Here is a 19,451-nt window from a genome sequence, read left to right as displayed (position 1 = left end):
TTTACTTTGAAAATGTCATTCGCCATTAAATTATTATGTTCATCAGTCAGTAAAATATTTCTTTTTATGAAGAAGTGAATAATAAATGTTTTGTTCACGATTTCAGCATTTTAAAACACTTTTTAAAATTAATAATGTAATTATTAATTTTTGAAGTAGCACGGAAGTATTCAGTTTTTTTATGCAATATAGCTATTAAACTTATAATTCTTTCATTTTCTATATCATAGGTTATAGATCATGTGATGGGTGGCATTGAAGAAGTAGCTGATCAATTTCTCGGAAACTATAAAATGAGAGATAGGTATATATCGCATTCTTCTCGATAAAAATATAACATTTTGTACCATAGAATGAATTTTCAAAATAATCTGATAATGAATAATATGATTTCAAATATACTAAAATATTCATTGTAATGAAACTGAAACTGTTTTAAATGAATTATATTTTTAACAAATTAGAACTGAAAATAATATTACCATTTTTATAAAGTATATCATTATATAGTATATAGTACAGCAATACAATAGTATTACCATTAAAGAAATCATTTTCAGTAATTAAAGAAATTGATATTTTGCAACCCCATGATTTTCAAATAGTAGTGAAAATCACAGTACTTCAGATATGGTATAAATATTTCTAACTCCCTATTTCGAGTTCTTTTTAGATATAATACCGTAATTATGACGAAAATTCACTGAATAAAAAAGCCATATGAAATCCGATTCATATCTCAGTACAGTCAATTTAATCACGGAAATGCTATTATCAAGAAGTTTACGAGGCCATATTAATCTAATAAACTTCTTCGAATGAGAAATAAAAGTTTAAAATGGTTCATAATAATTTTTCCTTTAAAATGTATGTAAAATATTTTATATGTCTAAGCCATTGTTCTCCATTGAGAATCTTTTCTATAAATTTGTTTTCAAGCTTCAAAAAGTCTCTTCAATTTCCTAAATAAAACTGTATCTTTTCTGGTTGATATTAAAAAGTAAAAACTACTATAAAATAGATAATATTATATTTTCATTTTTCATAGGAAATTCAAAACATTTATGTAGTTAGAACATAATTTCAATGATAAACTATTGAAAACATAATTCTATATGTTACAAATATTTAAAATAGATAAGCACGTTTCATATCAAATGTATTTTAAAATGATAGACCAAATAAATACCTTTCCTGCAATTTTGTTTTCAGATTTTAAAATATTTTAACAATGTTTGCAGGGTTCAATAGCAGAAAAATTTCCCTAAAATAGGAAAATTGTACTTAATTTTTTTTAAAATTTAAAATTTAACATTATATATTAAAATAAGCTCTGACAATACTTATATGAAAACCAAAAATGAAATACACATTTATCTCGTAAAATATTACTATACATTGAAAAAAAAATCGTAAACGTTTAAAAAATTCATTTAAAAAACTAAGGATATGGAGGTGCGATTTGCATTAAAAGCATCGTTAAGAAGGAAGATTTTTTAAATAATAAAATAAATAAAATAGTAATAGAAAAATCATTGATAGTGGATGCTAGCACGAATGGATGTTCCAGAACATTCAACCATTCGACTGAATCATCAGTTTGGTGTATAGAACTAGATGATCAGGATTTACATTAAACCAATATTGACTTTCATGTAAAATCACACATGCACAAAAACAGCGGGAAATAGCAAGTACATGTCTCAATGGGATAACTATATGTTGTTTATGCACATGCAGGATCATACTGGACTGACAATAATGGCTTAAATTAAATCCTGCTTTACTGAAAGAATGTTTCTCATGAATATTGTGATGGGAGAACTAATGAATATCTTGGTAAATTTACCAATTCTGAGCACAGATGATTAGAAAGTTTTTTTACGACACATTTATTGGGAAGGAGGATTGCATGAATGTCTCCGAACATTCTGCACTTAATATACACTATTATTATGCCTAGTTAAAAGTGTCACAAATATCGTTTCAACCTGTCTGTTAAAAGTAAAAAGGGTTACTTTCGATCAGAATTCAGTTTTGAATTCTGGAAATCCAAATCCAATGAATGTGTATGAAAAGAATGTTTTTCTTTAATTTCATGGTTGTTTTTGTAAAGCACAAGCCATTTTTATTAAATCACCGATTCATCTACTGCTGATTCAGTTATTCGAATTTTAAGTTGCATTGCTATAAAATTTAATTGAATAAATTATTATAAATATTTTGCCAGTGCAATTTTTGTAACATTAGTTTGAATTTTTTTATTTATTTCAGATTCAGATATTTTAATAACAAGTATCTTCGACGCTACCTTACCAACCATTCCGAAGTCAATGAGCCAAAAATCTTTGAAACTCACTCCAAATTAAATTTGATGGATGCAATGAACATGGTGAACAATGGCTCAAAACTGACTCCGGAACCAGGTGTATCGTTTTCAACACTTTTGAAAAACTATACGGCAGCTAATCTGAATACGTAAGTAAACAGTTTGAATTATGAAAACTTACTCTTTGTAAATAAAAAATAAGAGCGAAACCGAATTGTCGGTTGGTAAGTAATTCGTTCTTTAGAGTAAGAGAGGTGTATGAACTTACATCACCTACAAGTCAGATAATAAGATAAAACATTGTCTGACTAAGAAGCATAAATCGCAGAAGAGATTTATGGCTTCTATCTCCTGACTGCATTATTCAGAACTGATAATCCAACCTGTGTTTTAGAAAAGAACTTTTTTCTGCGACTGGGCTGGTAATAGAAGATTTTTCTGATTTCATTCGATATAAAATATAAATGTGAACCAGTTTCTTTTGAAAATTATCTAGAACGATTATGTTTTCAACATATAAAGGAGCTAAGTATAGTTTTACCTCAGATGTTGCCGAGGTGAAGACTAGCTCTTAATGACATAATTACGACTAGTTTTACGACAACAGGAGGAAAGATAATTATTAGTAAAATTTTTTTTAAATGTTATATTCAAAATCTGTAAATAAAAATTATCGTAAAAAAATGCATGAGTATATTACGGGTTAATATAATGCATTTCAAAGAACAATTAATGTTACAGATGTCATTTTGTTGACATATTATAAAAATGACAAGGAAATGACAACAAATGACTTCTTAGAAAAATAAAAATATAACGCGTTTGTGATGTTTGGCAGCCATTGGCGACGTCTGCAGATTCGCCGCCGCCGTTGAGCGCATCAAGAATACTTTCGAAAACTGCAGAACTTCATCTTATCTGCTATGCGAGTGTTTCTTTCTTTCGTCACAGAATATCTCCAAACACAAACTCAATGGCCACCAATAGAGAGGAAAACTAGAAGAGGAATAGTATGGATCATGAAGAAACTCGGATTTTTGAAGCATCTATCTGGCCTGCAGAGGTATTTGTGAATGCAGATGCGTTGTCTAGACTGCCTGTCTCTACTGAAGAACGTAAATAGTACTTTCATTCTTAATTTTAGTATATGTATGTAAATTTTATAATTCTTTTCAATTCTTAAATTTTAACATTTGGTATTGAAGTTATATGTAGATATTTGTATTGTACCGTTTCGGCTGCTCGTCACATTGGTCGACAAAATTTTCTAATTTCAGATAACAATTAAATTGAGATTAATTTAAAGGGGGAAAGGTGTGATGTTTGGCGACCATTGGCGACGTCTGCGGAAACGATTGGCGAGATTCACCGCCGCCGTTGAGGGCTATTTTTTTTATATGATATGATTAGAGGAGCTTGTATAGCGGAGGGAGAAGGATGGTTATGTATATGTTTTGGTTTTGAATAGATAATTTTACGAAAAGTCTGAGTGCTTCATTTTACTTGAGATATGTCTTTTCTTTAAGAATACGCTCGTGTCGTTACAACACGCTCTATTTCGACAACCAGAGGTTAGTAAAGTGTAGTTGCTAGTTTGAATTTTGACTTTAAAAAATGTTTAAGAACATTAGAAAAGAAGATTTAGTGTTTGTACTGAATGAAATTGGAGAAGTAGCGAGGATTGACATGAAGTTAGTTGAGCTAAAGAATAAACTAATTGAAAGTGAAGAATATAAGAAAGGTGAAGAGTTTATTAGAAATTATTTGATTTTGACAGTGGAAAATAGAAGAAAAGATGAGGAAAATAAAAGAGTAGAAAAAAATCGAAAACAGGCAGAGGAAAACCATAGGAGAAGAACCATGGAGGACTTACAATGCGAAGTGGAACTAGTCAGATTGCGGAATAATGAAAACGCAAGTTTGAGTTATAGTGATCGCAACGGAGATGAAAATGGAATGTCCCTCTATAAACTTATTAAAGGAGTGGAAGTTTTGACAATTCCTGTACCACAAGAGACAGAATCTTGGAATATATTTTTCGATTCGACTGAACGCGCCTTTAGACATAAGAAAGTTTCAGAAGAATTTCACGCGTAAATTCTGTTGAGATTACTTGGTGACAAGGCTTCGAATGTGCTGATCTATATTCATGAAGAAGATATGAAGGATTCTGCAAAAATGAAAACTCTAATTTTCAAAGAATTCGAACCAACACTTCAGGCTTGTCTGGAAAACTTCCGAAGAGCAAAGAGAAACTTGGGAGAAACTCATATCCTATGTGGTCTATAGTCTATGTGGGAATTTTATTGTAAATTGAGAGAAGTAAAAGATTTTCAGGCCCTGAAAGAACTTATAATTTCGGATAAATTGTTTGACACGCTGGACAATGAAACTGCATCTCATATTTCCGTATGACAGGGAGAAAAATGGTCAAACCACAGGATCTCGCAAAGGAATGTGACATTTACTTTGGAGCAAAACAGAAACCATTCGATGAGGTCCGAAGTGATTTTAGAAGGCCGAACTTTTCATTTAGTAAATATATTCCTCCTCACCACAGAAGAGAAATTACAAGAGTTAATGATAGTATTCCAAAACGAAAGCATTGTTATTCCTGTAGAAGTCATTTGCATCTGTTAAGGGATTATGTGGATAATCGAAGAAGGAATAAAATTACAGGACAACATGATAGAAATTCTAATGGGAATCTGATTTCTAATAGGAATAATAGCCCCTTGAATCAAGCAGTGTAGCTAAAGTGGAGTCTTCACACTTGCAATCGGAACCGAATCAAAATCTGGTTACACCTCTAAAGACGATCAATGTTTATATTAATTCAAAAAAATTGAAGCAATTATTGATTCTGGAACACAAATTTCTATTGTTCATTCCTACATTTGGTAAACAAATAGAGACGAGAGTCTGTAGAATCCTCATTTACTATAGGAATGAAACAAATTTATTTAATAATGTGGATATTCTAATTGCAGTGACCGACAAATTGAATGTTCCCTGCTTAATAACACCAGATGTTCATGAATTGCTAATCAGTTCGTTGGAAGAATTGCTAATCAGTATTGTTTTAACGAAGAGAGTAGTAAAACCGAAGCGCCAAATGTGAATTACGAAGCACCAAGCGAGGTAACAGCTTAAATGTGCACCCTTAAACGCGCCGAAGGAAAGGAGCAGTACGAATCATGCCAGTATAAACGGAGAAGAAAATAAAAATATTGATTTCATAACACCGGAAGCTGAAATGGAGTCTACTAATGAAAAGTAATAAATCTACGAAAAGCTCGGTGAACTTGTGAATCACTAAAGGATACTTGCCTTCAAGGGAAAAAGAAAACAAATGGATATTTTTTGGATGATCTCCTCTATCATAGGGATAAAATTTTAGGACAGCCGGTGATTTGTACTTCCTAAAGATAGACGAAAACAAGTTTTGAAGCTAGCTCATGAATCAATTTTTGGTGCTCACATGGAAATGGGAAAAACTAAAGAGAGGATTCGTTATTCATTTTTCTGGCCTGGACTTTCTTAGGATGTGGAAAATTTCTGTAAAACGTGTAAAGATTGTCAGTTGAGAAGTCCCAAGAAGAAAAACTCAGCTTAAAAGTGCACTTGGATTGTTGAACTATTACAGAAATCATATCCCAAATTACGCGGAAACTGCTCATCCCCTCACAGAATTGACGAAGAAAAAAATCACCGAAAGTCCTTGACTAGAAAGAAGAGCATCAAGAATCCTTTCAAGAACTGAAAGATAAATTGTCGAAAACTGCAGAATTTCAAATGCCATTACTGGAGCAGCCTTTCCTTATCCATACAGATGCATCTCAAAAAGGCATTGGAGCTTGTTTATCACAGAGCTACAACGGAAAGCAATATCCTATCTGCTATGCGAGTCAGAAATTGACTCAAGCACAAACTCAATGGCCAACGATAGAGAGGGAGGCTAGAAGAGGAATAGTATGGACCCTGAAGAAATTCGAATCATGGATTTTTGGAGCATTTATTAGGATCATCAGTGACCATAATCCCCTAACTTACATCTTTTAGAATATCCCGTAGTCATCAAAGTTACAACGATGGACTCTTGCCCTGCAGAGGTATCACCTAGATATAGAATATTGTCCGGGAAGCAAACTTGTGAATGCAGATGCGTTGTCTAGATTGCCTGCCTTTACTGAAGAACTTAAATAGTGTTTTCATTTATAATTTTAGCATATGTATGTACATTTTATTATAATTCTTTTCAATTGTTAAATTTTATCATTTAGTATTGAATTTATATGTATCATATTTGTATTATAACGTTTCGGCATCTCGTCACAATGGTGGACAAAATGTTCTAATTTCAGATAACAATTAAATTGAGATTAATCGTTATCTTGGGGGTAAGATGTAATTTTTGGCCGCCATTGGCGACGTCTGCGGAAATGATTGTCGAGATTCGCTGCCGACATTGAGTGTTATTGTTGTTTTTATATGGTATGATTAGAAACTAGCGGATATTTCCAATAGTACCTCCCTATGAGATTGGCTGTCTATTAAAACCATAGGTGGGTAAAGAAGGAAAATGGAGATTGCGCGCGTGGCATGCGTTAGAGTTTTCAACTTATAGAGATGAGAATCGGGTATTCAAAATTTCTATTAAACACATTTTTATTTTTCATTGAGATGAAGTTGAATTCAGAGCAGGTAAATTTAAAGGAGATGTACGGAGTCAATGAAATATAAAAATAAATATGGGTCAAATTTAATTCTTAAAAGTGCAAGTATAAGAATTTGAGTTACTATCTGTTTAACTGTTTAAATTTAATTTTTACTCAGCATTTATAATGTTTTAAGGTTCCATGTTAAGTCTTAATGCTAACTATCTCAGTGAAGTCTCTTCACTGCACACACACACACACACACACACACACACACACACACACACACACACACACACACACACACACACACATATATATATATATATATATATATATATATATATATATATATATATATATATTATATATATATATATATATATATATATATATATATAATTATTCTGTATTCTTTCGCATATCAAGGGACGAAAAATTTATTTAATACTTAATAAATCTTGATTTTCATAGGTATTAATTTTAACTCTTTGTGAACAGATTTAATGGAAGAAAATTCTGTACATGGATTGCAATCTAATGCAAATGAAATAATATGTAAAAAACAAGATTTCCAGTTTAAGGCTTTTCATTATTTTTTAATTAATTACCGTGTTCGGTTTTTATAAAATTATGGCACACTGTGTCTATTAATTATTCTTGTAACTAATTGTCTATTAATTAGATACCTGTATAGCTCATCATATTATACAATTTTATAGGCTAACCGATTTTCATGTGAAAGTGAAAACAAATTGCTTATAAAGCTTAGAAAATTGGTTAGCCGATAAAATTGTGTATTATAATGAGCTATACAGGTTTCTAATAAGAATAATTAATCAAGGATCAGATTTTATTAGTAAAATTATTCAGTATTATATGCCAGATAATGTTTAATTTTAGAATTTTTAATTCCTTCTTTATATAGTAATTCGAAAGTAATATGTATTAACACATATGTATCAGCTACATGAAATAAACCAAATCTAAATGTATTTATTGTGCCAAAAAAGAACACCAAAAGGAAACAAATGTGCATTTATAGAATGTAAATAAAACATAAAATTTCAAAAAAGTTTAAATTAAGAATTTTAACTAAGCTCCCCCCCCCAAAAAAAAAAATTATAAGTTACATGTTATAACAGATTTTAAAATTGCTCATTTACTCTCTATCAGCAGGTAGAATAATAATTAAAATATAAAAAACATTAACATAAATTCATGAGAGATATGAAATAAGCTAAACGATACATATTATACGAAAACAGGCAAATTTTTCAAAAGAAATAAGTAAAGTATAACACAAGTACTTCAAGCAAATAAAACTGTACACATTATGCAAAAAGAGGATTTTTTTTTCAAAAGAAATATATACAGTGAAATGCAAGTACTTAAGAATATGAAATAAACAATATATATTCTGCAATATTGTAGAATGAAGATGAAGTGTAGCGCTTTATTTTTGTAAATATTCTTTCGTTTTTTTTCCAATAATTTTTTTCTGGTTCTTTTTTTTTAAATTCATATATTTTCAAATGACAAGTGCTTCCGGTTACGTTTGCCGTTTTGAAGTTGCACAGTAACTAATTTTAACAAGGCCTTAAAATTTAGAATTGGGGTTAAAAGACCTGGATGACATATGAACTGTCGAGAAAATCCTCCTCACTCCAAAATTCCACCCTACAGTAAAACGATAAAAATGAGTGAATCTCTAGTTCAAGATAACTTTACAAAAGGCTTTTTTATACTTCTAAAATAAATCCAGAAAAAATCTTTCCATATAAAACCTTTAAGAATAAATATATTTTAATATAACCATTTTTATTTGTTTATATAAATAATATATGAGAATTTCTACCTGTTTAATTGCTAAAATATTTCTTTGAAGTGCCAAACTTGAAACAGAATTTTAGCATTATTTAAAAAAAAAAAAAAAAAAAAAAAAAACGTACCCATATTTTGGGAATATGAACCAGAATTGTTACTTTCTTTTGTTTCGTATGAATTTGCGCTTTTTGCGAGTGAAGAACGTATGCTTTCTGAACAAAATTTCTTTAAAACTTTTTCTTTTCCCCCTGCTTATTTATTCAATTTAATAATTTGCTTCTTCGTCATAATTTTCATTGTTGTTTACCGTCATAAATATTTAATATGAAGCCTGAAGGGGGGAATCTTTAAAAGTATAACAACTAGACGGTATTATGTTTATGATTTAAAAAAAAATGGGAAAACAACAGATTTAATCATCATGGAAAAACAACTCCGATTTCAAAGAACACTCTTTAAAATAGGGAGTGGGGTGGACATTTTACTCATTATTTACGAAGCTTCTCTTTTATTTTTATCGAATATGAGCAAAATGCTCCTGACTAGTTATTTTCAGTATGATACCAGTTTTTAGAAGATTCAGAAAAAATAACTGAATCTAAATGGCCTATAACTTTCTACGTAAAATACATATTTTGCTGCATTTATATTGAATTTAAAAAAGACAATTTCATTGGAGACAAAACCAATAATCTTGTTGAGGTTCCAGCAATCGTGTTGTTGATTGTGCATGCCATTAATAATTAATTTCCTTTCATCGGTTTAGCCTTAGTGTTTTTTATGGATGTTTGGATAATTGCATTTGTACAAAAGACAGCATGAGAACAATATCAATCGATAGAATATGTCCTACTTTTCTATAGATCTTTAGTGACGATTTTATTGATCTATCTATTTCTTGAAAATATCATCACCAGCAAACAAGATAATTGTAAATCAATGAGTGAATTAATCAAGCACGAATACTCTGCATCCTATTTATAGCATTACTAACATTACTTATTCATAATGAAAAAAAAAAAGAATGGATCAAATATCGGCAAAAATACATATGATCGGAAAGAAACTGTAGTTTTCTTCCTCTGACATTTCTTCGAGTCTAATTCATACATTTCTACTTAAAAACCGAAGATCCGTGTGGCCTGGTCGTAGTCTAAGTTAAGGGCACCAAGAACTGAGCCAAATCACAGAACAAAAAACTGGCATGTGCCCCTCCCCCATACGCACACACAGGTGAAACTTCCCTAATAACACCGACCCCTCTTCTTTCTCATCCTATCTAACGTCTGTACCCTCCCTCCTTTGCCTCGAACCCTAACTTTTAGGATTTTTCCCTTCCTGTACGAACCCCAATTACGAGTTCGAGAAAATTGCGGATTACAGAGCCAGTTTTGCTGAAGATTTGTACTCTATCTGAACTCTTGAAATTTATTGCACGAAGGAAGTCTCGAGAAAGAGGATCTCAGCTAGGATACGGGCAGCGGTGGTCTAGTGATAAAGTTTCGGAATCGGAAGGTTGCAAACTCGAGACTTGCTACCAATAAAGATTTATCATGTATGTGCCTTCCCATTGGACGGGGTGCTATCCAATGCGTCGCCCTTGCCATCCAACCTCGATGTAAAATTCCTAGAACGTCCCAAAATAGCATTCGATTTTTTCTTCAAAGCGGGACATAAACATAATTAAACTAAACCAATGTCTACATAGAATATTAACTGAGGTTCAATATTCCAAAGTCTTTCTCAAAATAATCTTTACATAGTTTCTAAACATGGAACGCAATTCGAGTAAAGAAGAACAAATCCTAAATACTTATATATTTTTAATTTCATCATATAGCAGTTTGATATATTTATAATTCCTGTTGGAAACAGTTTAATTCCATAGTTGAATTTATTGTTACGGATTTCACCACCGGGTTCTCTTGATAGTGGGTGTATGGTGTGAGAACACAATCAGCAGGCCTTCTTAGAAAACAACGACGACGTTTATTTACACGAAGACACGGACAACAAATATTTACAGTCAATACTAACACAGAACAGCATACAGCAGCACTCTGCAACAGACAGTAGCCCACAAATAGTAATCGGACAGAATCCGACAGTGACCAGACAGAATCCAGCAGGTGAGGGGATCCTCGAAGCTTCGTTCTACGGTCTTTCCAGACGGCTGAAACACTCCTCTGTCTCTTTTCGCTTTAGCTGCCGGCTCACTACTTCACACAACTGGCTACTACACACAACACGACGCTGCCTCCACAGTAGGCAACAGGACTCGATGCTCAGTTCAGCAATAGCTCCACACAACGCTGGCACTCCGCCGTTGCTTCGCTATCCTCTCGAAGACTCGTTACTTGTCGGCGACTCCGACTACAATTTAATTCACGACGGCCTACAGCTTGAGGGTGCAGACCTTTTATAGTTAACGGGAGGCGGGCCGAAATCCTTCAGGGCCAGTCAAGGCGCATCTCGGTTCCTATTGGATGGATCGTAAGAATTATCGAAGTTTCCAGCATTATCCATTTTGTCGCCAAAGTCTCCAAATTCGTCGCCAAATGGTCGCCAAGCTCTGAGGTCTTGATGCGTCGCCCGATCAGCACCCACAGGCTGATCGTTAAAACGTTTTTTCTCACGATGACACTATTCGTGATGGGAAGCAAAATTACAAGTTCGTAACAGTATATATGTATGTTATTTCTGACTACTATATTTCTAGTGATCAATTAGTTCCCGGAAGCTGATTTGGAAACCGATAAAGACTCTGATGGAGAAGAGAAGGATGAGCAGAAAATTCAGTGTTTCGCATGTCATATAAATTTTGGTATTAGTTAGTTCATTCAAAGACGGATTCAATGCCATTATTCATTACGCGTACAATAAGCAAACATTTTGATTTATTATTTTAATAATTATTTCGATTTTTTATTCTCTAAATGGATAATTCAGAATTTTATTTACTGTGGTTTTTTAATATTTGCATACGGTTTAAATGTCTTTATAATCCAGGGAAGCCAACTTCACAAACTATGCAATTTATAAACGTGCTTAGTGACGAAATATGCTGACAGTTCAACTCTCCAATAGGGAGGGAGAGTTTTTCTGTTTAAATCTTTTAACTGATATTTATATGAAATGATACAGCAAAGTAGATGCCAAACTGTATGATATAATAAAAGCCATTTCTTTCTTGCCTGAAGTTTTTTCATATAAATTGGTCATCTCGGTCGCAAATGCTATATTAATATTCAACGCATTCAACGTGCACCACAGTGCTAAGCTAAAAAAATTATGGCAACCTAAAAATTATGACAACCTTATGAAAACAATCTTAGAGCTGTTGCCTCGTATTCAAAAAATCGACATTGCCCAAGACAAGAGATGTCAGTAATTTAGCGAGTCAACCGAGAATTTTCATGTACTTTAGATTAGTTAAATTATGGTCCTACGTGGGCTAAGTTATACGTGGATAAGTTTAAGATGATTCTCGGAATTTTGGAGCAGTGGTCAAATGAAGAGAAGGCCAACTTCCACACTCAGAAAATGTCACAAATAATGTATTAAAACTTCGAGGTTTGTATGCTGTTGGTTCATAGTCAATTGCCTCCTTTGCTTGTTTAAAAATCCGGACCTACCTGAATGACACCTAAGGTAGAATTATGAAGACAATATATATCATTTTTCATGTCAAGTTTTTCAAGTGAACATGTAAAAATACTATGTTCCGTTCGCTTCGAATATAACGAAATCAAAATGATAGCATAACTATTATTTCGAAGAATAACATTTCTTACGGAACAAATATTTCTTATGGAACTGAAAATTGTACAGATCTTTTACCATCACTGCAGTCGAATTTATGGATCAATACTTTTTATTTATTTAATCCACGATTTCTATTTCTCCTTAGGATTAGATTATTTTCTACTCTTTTTAACTTATCTTATCTCCACTAAAAGCTATTCTCAGAAAGCATCGAAATTCGCGACAGTTTTCTTCGAAAATCCCGTAATACACCTTTCAGACATGTTGTTTTCTTATAAATGTTTTTCTTTTAGCTTCCAAAAATCGGTATATATTTCAGTTAGCAACCATTTAATAAATATTTTTTGAAATTCTATTAGAATTCGCCTAAAACATAAAAACATGCGATACAAGTACTGCAAATAATTAAGATTTGCAAAGAACTATTCAGTAATATATGCATTAAGTTTGCGCAATTCAAATTATTTTGAACTAAAAACTGTTTTTTAAAAATTGGTTAAACGAAATTTAAGAGATTCATGTATGGCGTTTTTTATTTCCATTCATAAATTTTCATTATTTTTACTTTGAACTCATATAATTTACTTCTTTTGTTAAAATTTGTCGTTTCATGGCTTCAGTAGAGAAACAAAAGTTTATCACTCACAAAACAAAAGATGTTGAAAAAAGTTATTTTTTTAATCAAATTTCTAAAATATATTCCATAGAACAGGAAAATACGATAGATTGAGTTTTTTTAATCTCTTTTTATGATTTCATTCGGTCGTATATATTTTCAATCTCGTAACATTTTTAAAATTTTGCACATATTTAATGGATACCTTATATATGTTTTCTTACAAATCTTCGTTGAAGAAATATGCAAAAGCAATTTCATGAAAAGGAGTCTCCCTTTAAGATATTTTTATCATTTAGTCTAAACTTACAATTACATTTGAGCGAAATATAAAACTTATTTTGTAGAAAGATTAGGCAGATAGATGTTTCTGGAATTTTTTTATATAACAGACTTCAGAAATGGACCAAAAATGGCGTCTTCATACATTTTAACATTCTGTTGAGAGGTTATTCGGATGTAAGGGATTGAGAAATAGGTATTTAAAGACAGCAGAGGACATTGGACAAAGGTTTCAATTAAGAGCTAGAAGAGATTTCTGATATTTAAAGCAGGCATTTGGGAAATGTAAGCTTAACTTTTAAAAACTTAATTTTTTATTATTTTCTATGTTTAATAATAAATATATTTACTGAATTAAAATTAAATAAAGTGTGAGTGATTTATAGTAAAGTTCTCAAAATTTTAAAATGCTGTATAGCGATTTGCAATACAGAGCTGTGCAAAATTTCAGAACTACTCTATATCATTAGGTATCGATGGAAAAATCGATTACAAACATAATAAAATATAACTTTAAAATAGAAGCAAGCAAAAAGGCTTAGTTAATAAATTATTGATTTTTAATGAACTATTTAATATATAAATAATTTACTTGTTGAGGGAGGGTATTTCTTATCAGAAATTTCCATACCGAGAAAAAAAATTCATTTTAAATGTTACGGTGCATATTTCTTAATCCTTCAATTTTATGCTTACATTAAATGCAATCTCTTTCGTTTCGGTATAAAGAAAATATGTAATTAGAATGGGAAAAAGCTAGATCTACAAAAACCTCATGCAAGTGAAAAAAAATTCTGGCTAAGAAGTCTTAATCAGTGTCCTAAAAATATCGAATAAAAAAAGTTTTTGATATCAAGCGCTTATTACAATACCAAAATGCTGATTTTTTTATTTTAATTATTTTCCATTTTTTTTTATTTTATAATTTATTATTATAAATATTGTGAAGTCTCAAAATCAATTTTTTCAAGTTTTCTATCAAATGACGTCACGCGTGTGGAATGAAAATTCAATAAAATTCCACGATTAATTAAAAATTAAGTTCTGAAAGCATATTATCGTCGAGAAAATGTAAATGTACAGAATCGCAGAACTCTAGCACATTATAAAATGAGGGAAAAATCGTTTATCAAAATCCATCTTGTAACAAGCCTGAATAATTAAAAGTGTAAAAAGATCCTCTTTAGTGGCATTTTGATATCCGATAGTGAGAATGTATGTACCATATAATACATTGATTTACATTCTGGATGTTGTTTCACATACATTCTAATATGCTTGATAGATTTCAATTTATGCATTAAATGCCTTGCTAATCAGAGTGTACAAGTAGAATGTTAAAATTTGCTTTGGTTGTTTTAGACACATGCCTGCAAAATATCATTGCGTGTGGAAAAAGAAAGATTATTCATAAAATGTTAATTAATAATTATCAAAAATAGATTTTCTCATGCTGGCTTTCTTAAATTATGTGTTCTGCTCTCAAGAGAGTTTGAAGAAATGACTAACTTCTGTGGTCACGAGAATATAGAGAATGTTTCCGCTATGTAGCTTTTAGTATTACAGGAACGAAAACAATTCAGTCTTAATGACAAGGATTTCATTAAAAATTTTCAGATAGATATGAAGAACAAACCTTATTATTTCAACTTTAATTAATAATTTATTTTATTTTATTCGTATAGTTACGCACACACATGATATCACAAAACTTTTTTATACCTGATGTGAATAAAAATAAATCTTTCATAAGTAAATAATAATTTATAAAGATATAAAATAAATCATTCATAAGTAGGTAATCATTTATAAAGGTATATAAATAAATCATTCATAAGCCAGCCTATATGTGTGCTGACCTTTTTATGAACTAGGGAATCATCATTAAGAATAAACGTTGCGATGAAAGTCTATGTTGAATAAAACATTCCCTAAAATAAGAAACAACGCATACATGAATATTGAAAATAAGCGTCACATGGACGTTTCGCTATTTACTGATGCTTCTAGAAAAAAGTAAAACGCCTCACAATTCGTAAATGTGTTGCTTGCTGATATTGGCGTGCGCCAGGAAGCAATGCTAAACAGTCCGTCCATTATCGTTTGCATTTAAAATTGCCGATATATATAAATACATAATTGAAATACATAAGGACGATTCACACTCTGTAGGTGTGGCTCAGAGATAAAGTGCACGCTTGCGAAGTACAAGGTCGGGGGTTCGAATCCCAGTCAAGTCGCTTTAATTTAAAGGTTGAACTTTAATTTTAATTTCTTATTATTCATTTGTTAATGTTTTAGAACTTTCTATAACCTTCTTCATAATTCTACTTTATTCTGTAAAGGTATAAATTCTGAGTTAAACAAGCAATGGAGTCATTTCTTCGCCTACATGTTACGAGTTGCTTAAAGCTGATAAACTTGATATAGTATTACTTTGTGACCTGTTATTCTCTGCATCTTCGTGACAATATAAACATACTTCTAGATAAATTGACTTAACATACTGTTAAATTAATAACATTCGTTTAATAAAATTCAATGTATTTATTACAATAACGAAATATCATCAGAATGTTATTTCTGATTCTTTGCATATCAAGAGTTCGTGACTTTAATATAGTACATATTTAAAAGCATAATGACGTTTAACCAAGGTATTATGCTTCACCTTCGTCGAGACTGAACTTTACATTGAAGAAAAGCTGAATAAATACTTGTATATTTCAACACTGCATAAACGATCACGCTTCATAACTCTTTCGTGCAGATCATATTTTTTTAATTTCCCTGAATATATCATACAATCTGAATAGTCAGTCATAAAATTTAATTTTGTGGAATTAAATTTGAGTATATCTGGAATGAGCATCTGATACAATTAGATTTTTGTGTTTGCTTCAAGTAGTTGAGAGAAATTTGTTCCCACAGACATTGAATTCAATGTCATAAAAAATCTATAAGACCTCGAGTAAGAAGGATTCATCTTTCCTAAAATATAAGCTCATATCCTTCAAATAGTTAAAAAAACGTATTTATGATGTCATATTAATAGGATTTTATTATTCCCTGCTGAAAATTATCTGAGAACTCGAATATAATACCGAAAAACAGAATTAACGTCTGAACATTTCACCTTCCATTTAATTAAAAATAGTTTCAGTCATTTATCATATGTATTCATTCACATATTTTTATTTATGTTTCAACCTAAATTACAAAATAAACGCAAAAATCTCTCTTTATAGTCTTGCTCCAGATGAGGTGAATAGTGTTGTGAATCACTCGCCTCTTATGAATCTTGATATGGGAGAACTAACCTATAATCCCAGTTTCAAAGATCTGAATGATTCGGAGATTCATCATATCTTGGAGGATGCAATGTTTAAGCCTATGAAAAGGGTAAGCCTCGTTTTATTTCCCGGTTTTTTTAGTTTTAGTAGCTACATTGCTAGGATTTTTTATCTTGATACATAAGGTACCCAAAAAAAGTGAAACAGGTATTTATTTTCTTAACGATTGTAATTAGACGTATACTTCTAACTGCAATGTTTCATTAAATAAGGTAGGTAATTGTATGACATTTCTTTGGGTTCTATAGATGGTAATAATAAAAAAAATTACGTGAAGTAAATTTTTATACGGCCTCCAAATTGAAAAGGGTCAGTTAGCAAAATATTTCTAATTATCCGCATCCATAAGCACACAGTTTTATGTATCTACCTGAAAAATTGTCTAACTATTTAAAGGCAAATTTATTGACGACCATGCTTTCATTCTAGAAACAATAATATCACAATCGATTGGGTGGAAGAAATCAGAAAATATTAATGCATTTATAAACTCTTATTAATTTAAAAAATAGTTAAATAACATCTTAATTGAAATGTTTAAAAAATCTGTACGAAGTGAACACCTTCCATATTAACCAAAATTTGCATTTACAGAGTGTCCAACAAGGTATGCAGTGTCTAATATTTAAAAATTCGGATAGAACACGTTACGATGAGTATTTTGATGTATAGCATGTAAGGCTCCTGAATATAGCGTCTTAGTCTAATTAAGGCGAGAAGCTTGTGCCATGAAAACTTCAAGAAATGAGAAAAAAACCAAGTGAAGATCAATGTTTATTGAGAACTTTCAATATAACAGAGTTTAGAAATATCGGCAATTCCAACAAATGACATGGTGAAGTCTGGAATAGTCCACCAACTGCTTTCTGAAAAACATCTGTTCCAATTTCCTTGACCTCGGTTTCAATTGCTGCTCTCAAGTTGCCCAATGTTGAGGGCTATGTGAGATACACTGTGTCTTTCAGACATCCCCACAAAAAAAAAAGTCGCATGGTTTAAGATCCGGCAAGTATGGTGGCAATTTTTTACCATTGCCTGTTCTCATAACGGAATCCAACCCGAACAGTTTATTGCGAAAATGTTCCGCTGAGTGTGGTGAGGTTTAGCACCATCTTACATAAACCAATAATTGCTTATCTAGTTTATGCCATGCAAGAATGGGATGGCACCTCATTCACCACGTCAAAATAAGCTTCACCGGTGATTTTTGATAAGAAAAACCTGGTCCAATGACGCCTTCGACAGATAACGCACATCAAACTGTGAGCCTAAGTGGGTGTAGAGGTCGAACTATTGCATGATGAAGATTTTCAGTGATCAGAATCTATTTGCTACCATATCCTTGGAGATGGAAACACGCCTCGTCACTGAAACAGATCCGATTAAAATCAATTTCGATACATTCAACCTTATTAATCATCGTGTCTGTAAAATCAAACCTCCTTAAACCATCCAAATCTGTAAATGGTAATTCATTTAAATTTTGTAAGAGATCAGAGCCGCATAAGAATTTACATATTCACTTACAGACTAGCGTTTCCTCTCACTGTTACGAGAAATTTCCATAGTCACCTAGAGAAACTCCCATAGGGTGCAATGGTCGTATGCATCGTAATGTGGAATATAAACTGTCGGATTCGTAATTAACGTTCTTCGTATATTTGGACTATGACGCTATATTCGGGGCCACCACATTTTATACATCAAAATACTCGTCTTGACGTGTTCTATCCGAATATGTAAATATTAGACGCTGCATACCTTGTGGGACACCCTGGATATAATAATACTTGCATACACACGAATTAATACTTCATTTGTGGCATAAGGCAGCCTTCTTGAATTACTCAACAAAGATCTGTTACATATTCAGGAGTGTTAAACACAAAACATAAATGACTCCATATGTAAAAGTCAAGATGCGTCAAGTTAAGTAATATAAAAGGAAAATTAGCATATCAATTTATCAGAAAATTTCGCACTCAACAATCTTCTTGCAATTAATGTGTGATGAGGAGTAGCACCATCTAAAAGCAAATACGCGTGTGGAAGTACTGCCAAAGGCAATTCATCTATTATTTCAAACACAATGCCATTCATATCGAACAGAATATATGAGTCCCTTTTTTAGCATACTACAGCACAAAATGAGACCAACCAATGAGTTTCTGAAAATATCTCACCACACACACACACATAGTATATATAACTGCCACTGATGGTAAACATCTCATGTGGAGATTGAATTTTTATCGTTACAAATTGATCGTTGTGACAACTGATGCTTCCACCTGTATTAAATCGACATTATCTATCCAAGTTACATTTATCAGGACAAAAGATTTCATATTACCTGAAGTAGGACCTAAATGCAAAATTCTAGACCTCGGTAATCACCTTATTGTAAAAGTCCATGGAGTCAATAAATGCTGTATGTCTGCCAGTCGTTTTATTGAAGTATTCTCTACACGACAATTTTGAGAATGTTGACTTCTAAATTGACTGTTCGAACACAAGCATGAGAGTATATTGAAAAATAAATCAAAATATCAGTTTCTGTATCACATAATGCCTCATCATCCTTATGTATCCCAGGAAAAGTAAGAATCTTGTAGTTCTAA

General features: G+C 31.7%; 1 protein-coding gene across 1 annotated transcript in view; it reads left to right on the top strand.

Moving 5' to 3' along the window:
- The window catches only part of LOC129958540 (sodium/hydrogen exchanger 3-like), a 146,815-nt gene that overhangs the window by 114,238 nt on the left and 13,126 nt on the right, over positions 1-19,451 (top strand). The window contains exons 7-9 of the mRNA XM_056071083.1: positions 231-304; positions 2,275-2,478; positions 16,726-16,879. Of these exons, the coding sequence (XP_055927058.1) occupies positions 231-304; positions 2,275-2,478; positions 16,726-16,879 (432 nt within the window). The remainder of the gene's footprint in view (positions 1-230; positions 305-2,274; positions 2,479-16,725; positions 16,880-19,451) is intronic.

Source organism: Argiope bruennichi, chromosome X1 (genome assembly GCF_947563725.1).
Source record: "Argiope bruennichi chromosome X1, qqArgBrue1.1, whole genome shotgun sequence".
In the NCBI taxonomy this organism is placed as follows: domain Eukaryota; kingdom Metazoa; phylum Arthropoda; class Arachnida; order Araneae; family Araneidae; genus Argiope; species Argiope bruennichi.
The sequence above is the reverse complement of the archived record's forward strand: the minus strand, read 5'-3'. Positions and strand labels throughout refer to the sequence as shown.